Raw genomic sequence first — 7,109 nt, forward strand, 5'->3', positions numbered from 1 at the left:
TTAGCCGCGTTCGTTTCATCAGTTTAGCGGCGTTCGTTTCATCAGTTTAGCGGCGTTCGTTTCATCAGTTTAGTGGCGTTCGTTTCATCAGTTTAGCGCGTTCGTTTCATCAGTTTAGCCGCGTTCGTTTCATCAGTTTAGCCGCGTTCGTTTCATCAGTTTAGCGGCGTTCGTTTCATCAGTTTAGAGGCGTTCGTTTCATCAGTTTAGAGGCGTTCGTTTCATCAGTTTAGCGGCGTTCGTTTCATCAGTTTAGCGGCGTTCGTTTCATCAGTTTAGCGGCGTTCGTTTCATCAGTTTAGCGGCGTTCGTTTCATCAGTGTAGCGGCGTTCGTTTCATCAGTGTAGCGGCGTTCGTTTCATCAGTTTAGCGGCGTTCGTTTCATCAGTTTAGCGGCGTTCGTTTCATCAGTGTAGCGGCGTTCGTTTCATCAGTTTAGCCGCGTTCGTTTCATCAGTTTAGCTGCGTTCGTTTCATCAGTTTAGCTGCGTTCGTTTCATCAGTGTAGCGGCGTTCGTTTCATCAGTTTAGCGGCGTTCGTTTCATCAGTTTAGCCGCGTTCGTTTCATCAGTTTAGCCGCGTTCGTTTCATCAGTTTAGCGGCGTTCGTTTCATCAGTTTAACCGCGTTTGTTTCATCAGTTTAGCGGCGTTCGTTTCATCAGTGTAGCGGCGTTCGTTTCATCAGTTTAGCCGCGTTCGTTTCATCAGTGTAGCGGCGTTCGTTTCATCAGTGTAGCGGCGTTCGTTTCATCAGTTTAGCGGCGTTCGTTTCATCAGTTTATTGGCGTTTGTTTCATCAGTTTAGCCGCGTTTGTTTGGTCAGGTGTAAAGCACTAATTGATAATGGGGGTGTCTTCAGATCGCCTGTTCCACAGGTATCAGTCTGTCTCCAGAACACACCCCTGTTTTCACTTCTTTTGGTTTAGCCCAACCCACTGGAGACGAGAGACAGACTGAAGTAGGCTACTTTACTGTATATTATTTATTTAATCGTGAGAGCGTTTTCCAAACGTAATTTTTAGTCGAAAATTTCAGGACTTCAGTCGACCAAGATTTTCTTTGTTTGATTCCAGCCCTATGGATGTGGTGGTCAGCTGTGACCTGTGACCTGTACCTCTCTGGCCTCGACCCCACCGGCTCCTCCATCCACATCGCTCGCAGTGGCTCTGCGCGCATCCACCACACCGATCGCAGCCAGTTTAGTGCTCAGCTTCTTAATGGCCTCCAGAAACATGCGGAAGAAACTGCAGAGTGCAAACAAATAGCGTTGTAGAACTCAAGACCCGTCTTAAGACCATTTTTGAAGATCTTGGTCAAGACCAGTCAAGACCACAACTGCAGGATAATCACTACGGTAAACATTAATGTGATTTGATGTAAAACTAACTGCTTAAGATGCATTCAATAACAATGTTATTTTGTGTTACTGTGATGCCAGTTTCAAAAATTCAATAAAGTATTCTCAAAAATGGCTAAAATTTATATAAATGGCTAAAACATTGGGATTTGTTTTTACATTTTATAGAACAATATAATTAAGCAACATCCCAAGAGCTGATTTCATGAATATAAGCGTGATTGCAAATTATATATATTTATACAAGCGTTTAATAAACCAGAAGTTAATATTAAATGACACATTTTAAACTGTGTCTTTGCTAATTCGGCAACGCTTCTGCTTTGAACAAATCGGTTCAATAAATGATTCTGTGAATGTTAAATAATGTTTTAATGTTAAATTAATCTGAACATTATGTATGAAGGTGTAACTGTACCAATTCAGATGAAACTTCTGTGCCATGAGTTCTACTGTCAGTGATTTGATTGGTGACAGCGCTATAGTGTCTTACTATTACAAATATATTTATTCATTATAAGACAGTCGATATGGATCTTTTAGATGAATTTAAGGAGTGCTGGTCTGGTCTTGGTCTCGGTTTAGGAGGTCTTGACTACAACACTAATTAGTAGTAATATGCATTGCTAAGGACTTCATTTGGACGACTTTAAAGGAGAGTCTTGTCTTGATCTTGGTTTAGATTGGTCTTGACTACAACACCACAAACAAGCCTGACCTCTGCTCCATGAATTGGAGGATCTGACTGGGGGTCAGCAGCTTATCTTGCTGGTACAGCTCCGGAGGCAGGAAGTGGAACACCAGTTTGAAGACTCGTGATTTCTGGCCTTGTTTCCTCTCCATGCGGAACGTCTCTGTCACATCCACCTTGTGAAGCACCTGTGAAGATCAAGAGCACAGCAAGCTCTCAGGTTTCATTAAAGGAAGTGTGTGTGAGATTGTGGCCTAAACTGGTCCTGCAATCCCTTTAAATGACTGTAGAGCGGTGTATGCTCCTCCCCCTCCCCCTGACTCGAGGTTGCCAGATTGGCTGCAGGAGCAGCAGAACGTTTGTAGATCTGCAGCTGTGGTAACTAGAGCAGATCTGGCAACCCCAAACACTACTGACTCCTGATTGGTCGATCAGTAGAGGGCGGAGCTTCAGGCCAAAACACAACATGACATCATCAACATCAGCTGAGGGCAACAACAACTTTATAATGACAATAACCTGCCGGACTACTGCTGGCAGTGATAGAAGTGTTAGAAATGAACATGATTTATTAATGTCTAGAGGCACATCAGGGCCATTTTATGATTCATTTAAATACATTTCTTACATACAGTTCCTCTAAAACCCCTTAACTCTCACACCCCTTTTTTGAGAATAGACATGAAAATGCACTATCCAAACTTAAAGGGCTGTAATTCAAGAATGCATTGGAATATAGAGTTAGGTCTGGGCTTGTTTTAAAGAAAAAACTGGGATTATTGCTGAAGTAAAAGCATTTAAAAATATGAAAGTATGAAAAAGTTATGGAAGTTTAAATGTACCGTAAATGGAAAATATTGTACTACAAAATATATTTTACAAAAAATGTTTTACTCTAAAATTACTGTAAAAAATGTAAAGTCATATGATTAACCAAGCTCCAAATTTGAAGTTGATATCACAAAAATTGAAGTTCCCATGAGATTTTGTTTCGGCGCTGTCCCGAAACTAGCCACCGGGTGTCTCACGCATTCCATTTTTTTTTTGTGCAATTTCCTGTAAATTACTGTCCAAATATCTGTCCACTTCCATCACAAAACAGTCACCAAATATGGAACCGTGAGACTCTGACCTTTCCGACAATATGCGTTTTGTCAAGATTAGAAACTATTTTGATTATAAAGCAGTTAAAATACATTTCGTAATATGAAACATGACACCGCCCAATAGGGGGAGGAGCCTGCCAGAAGAAATTTAGAGTTTCTGTTGATCAATAAAACGCAGCTCATATCAGATGATCAATAAAACGCAGCTCATATCAGATGATCAATAAAACGCAGCTCATATCAGATGATCAATAAAACGCAGCTCATATCAGATGATCAATAAAACGCAGCTCATATCTGCTTTATCCAGTGACAGGAACTCCATTAAATCTGCATATAGTGCGGGAGTTGAAGATCAGATTTATATCCGTTTTGCAGAGACACATTTATGAGCCCAAGTGTAGGCACAGTTTTGAGCATGCATGAGCCTGAGGCGTACCTCTGATAAACACACGCGTGTTATCTTCTTCCTCAGGGTCTTGGCTCGCTTCAGGGCCTTCTTGCCGGTCAGAACAGGGATGCTCATCATGGGCGTTTTGATTCTGGAGCTCGCGATCATCAGGATTTCTCTTAATCTGTGGAGAAGATGAGGAGTTAATGCTGAGAGATTGGGTTAGAAACACAATAAAGGCCCTTTCACACTGGACACCATTTTGATGTGTGAATAATTCGCACAATGGCTTTATTTTTTGATCAGCTGTGTGTAATGAGCGCTTCCACACCGAACGCGAATGTGCTGCGGTGAAAAAACTAAAAAATGTTCTTTAAGACTGGAGCACCCAAAATCTTCTTCTCTGTCTTTTAAATAAAACGTAAAGCTCATCTTTACTGAATGATGAAGGGCCCGTGTTTGCTCAGCTGTCGCCGTGAATGTTTTGTAATGTACGAGCTCTGAAATGTCGCAAATTCGTGTCGCGGCTGATGTGAATTAGCCTGGATGCCAGCTGAATTTAGCCCCGCCCACAACATTTTTAGGTCGGGCGGTTCGGTCTGGCCTCGATCCATAGAGGAGTAATTATGCCTGAACAGAAACTGACCAATGAGATCATCAGGGCGGGCTTTAGACGATGATGGACAGATGATCAACAGAAACCGACCAATGAGATCATCAGGGCGGGCTTTAGCCGATGACGGACAGATGATCAACAGAAACCGACCAATGAGATCATCAGGGCGGGCTTTAGACGATGATTAACAGAAACTGACCAATGAGATCATCAGGGCGGGCTTTAGCTTATGACGGACAGATGATCAACAGAAACTGACCAATGAGATCATCAGGGCGGGCTTTAGCCGATGACGGACAGATGATCAACAGAAACCGACCAATGAGATCATCAGGGCGGGCTTTAGCCTATGACGGACAGATGATCAACAGAAACCGACCAATGAGATCAGGGCGGGCTTTAGCCGATGACGGACAGATGATCAACAGAAACTGACCAATGAGATCATCAGGGCGGGCTTTAGCCGATGACGGACAGATGATCAACAGAAACTGACCAATGAGATCATCAGGGCGGGCTTTAGCCGATGACGGACAGATGATCGACAGAAACTGACCAATGAGATCAGGGCGGGCTTTAGCCGATGACGGACAGATGATCAACAGAAACCGACCAATGAGATCATCAGGGCAGGCTTTAGCCGATGACGGACAGATGATCAACAGAAACCGACCAATGAGATCATCAGGGCGGGCTTTAGCCGATGACGGACAGATGATCGACAGAAACTGACCAATGAGATCATCAGGGCGGGCTTTAGCCGATGACGGACAGATGATCGACAGAAACTGACCAATGAGATCATCAGGGCGGGCTTTAACCGATGACGGACAGATGATCGACAGAAACTGACTAATGAGATCATCAGGGCGGGCTTTAGCCGATGACGGACAGATGATCGACAGAAACTGACCAATGAGATCATCAGGGCGGGCTTTAGCCGATGACGGACAGATGATCGACAGAAACTGACCAATGAGGTCATCAGGGCGGGCTTTAGCCGATGACGGACAGATGATCAACAGAAACTGACCAATGAGATCATCAGGGCGGGCTTTAGCCGATGACGGACAGATGATCAACAGAAACTGGCCAATGAGATCATCAGGGCGGGCTTTAGCCGATGACGGACAGATGATCAACAGAAACTGACCAATGAGATCATCAGGGCGGGCTTTAGCCGATGACGGACAGATGATCAACAGAAACTGACCAATGAGATCAGCAGGGCGGGCTTTAGCCGATGACGGACAGATGATCAACAGAAACTGACCAATGAGATCATCAGGGCGGGCTTTAGACGATGACGGACAGATGATCAACAGAAACTGACCAATGAGATCATCAGGGCGGGCTTTAGCCGATGATGGACAGATGATCAACAGAAACTGACCAATGAGATCATCAGGGCGGGCTTTAGCCGATGACGGACAGATGATCAACAGTAACTGACCAATGAGATCATCAGGGCGGGCTTTAGCCGATGACGGACAGATGATCAACAGTAACTGACCAATGAGATCATCAGGGCAGGCTTTAGCCGATGACGGACAGATGATCAACAGTAACTGACCAATGAGATCATCAGGGCGGGCTTTAGCCGATGACGGACAGATGATCAACAGTAACTGACCAATGAGATCATCAGGGCGGGCTTTAGCCGATGATGGACAGATGATCAACAGTAACTGACCAATGAGATCATCAGGGCAGGCTTTAGCCGATGATGGACAGATGATCAACAGTAACTGACCAATGAGATCATCAGGGCGGGCTTTAGCCGATGATGGACAGATGATCAACAGTAACTGACCAATGAGATCATCAGGGCGGGCTTTAGCCGATGATGGACAGATGATCAACAGTAACTGACCAATGAGATCATCAGGGCGGGCTTTAGCCGATGATGGACAGATGATCAACAGTAACTGACCAATGAGATCATCAGGGCGGGCTTTAGCCGATGATGGACAGATGATCAACAGTAACTGACCAATGAGATCATTAGGGCGGGCTTTAGCCGATGATGGACAGATGATCAACAGTAGCATAATCATCATGTCTTCATAGGGGCTTGGGTTATATTTGTTTGAATCCTAAACGGAGAGCTTGTTCGTATCTGCATCACCTTCATTATTTCTCTCAGTAATGATGATCATGTTGGGTCAGTACTCTGTGTATCATTATATTATTTTATTTTTTTACAACACCGGCTAAGATCGTTTATTCCAGCGCGCCTGCAGACAGGGTTGCCAAGTTTTATAACAAAACCCGCCAACTACTAGCCCTAAACAATAGCTTCTCAGAGGGTTCTCCTGGGGAGAAAATGGTGTTTGGGGGTAAAATGTGTGTTATTTTGGCAAGATTGCTGCTAAAATTTGCACTCATGGGTCTATATATCACATAATAGTCGCTTCAACCCGCGGACATAGAAAACAACCCGCTGGAAAAAACACAGACTTGGCAACACAGTGCAGTTGAGCTCGGTTGACATCTATAACGTTATGCGTCACTTAGTTGCTCTGATTGGTTGTTGGTCTGTCCAATCGAGGTCTTTCCTGGTTGGGTTGAAACAAGCCCCATAATCACAGCCCAATGAGCATCAGACTCATATTCTGACTAGAGCTGAGGATGACCACGGCAGGCTAGATGTGAATGGTTTTGACACGAAATTAATCGCATGCGAAATATTTGCTTTTTTGCTTCCCATTTTTCGTTACGCATCTGTTGTGAAGGGGGCTAAACACTCGTACTGACTGTCATCGAGTCTCAGAGTTGTGTGAGCTCTGTGTGTGTGTGTGTGTGTGTGTGTGTGATCTGACCTGGGGATGCCCAGCGTGACGTTCATCTCTCCTCTGCCAGGTGTTTTGTGTGTGTGTGTGTGTGTGTGTGTGATCTGACCTGGGGATGCCCAGCGTGACGTTCATCTCTCCTCTGCCAGGTGT

The 7,109-nt window shown here is 44.5% G+C and overlaps 1 protein-coding gene across 1 annotated transcript in view; it reads right to left on the reverse strand.

Annotated features, from left to right (window-relative positions):
• Positions 1–7,109, reverse strand: part of polr1a (RNA polymerase I subunit A) — a 38,430-nt gene that overhangs the window by 8,167 nt on the left and 23,154 nt on the right. Inside the window, exons 26-28 of the mRNA XM_067456768.1 lie at positions 3,597–3,732; positions 2,079–2,239; positions 1,118–1,247 (exon numbers count right to left, since the gene is read on the reverse strand). Of these exons, the coding sequence (XP_067312869.1) occupies positions 1,118–1,247; positions 2,079–2,239; positions 3,597–3,732 (427 nt within the window). The remainder of the gene's footprint in view (positions 1–1,117; positions 1,248–2,078; positions 2,240–3,596; positions 3,733–7,109) is intronic.

This window comes from Pseudorasbora parva, chromosome 11 (genome assembly GCF_024679245.1).
Source record: "Pseudorasbora parva isolate DD20220531a chromosome 11, ASM2467924v1, whole genome shotgun sequence".
NCBI lineage: Eukaryota > Metazoa > Chordata > Actinopteri > Cypriniformes > Gobionidae > Pseudorasbora > Pseudorasbora parva.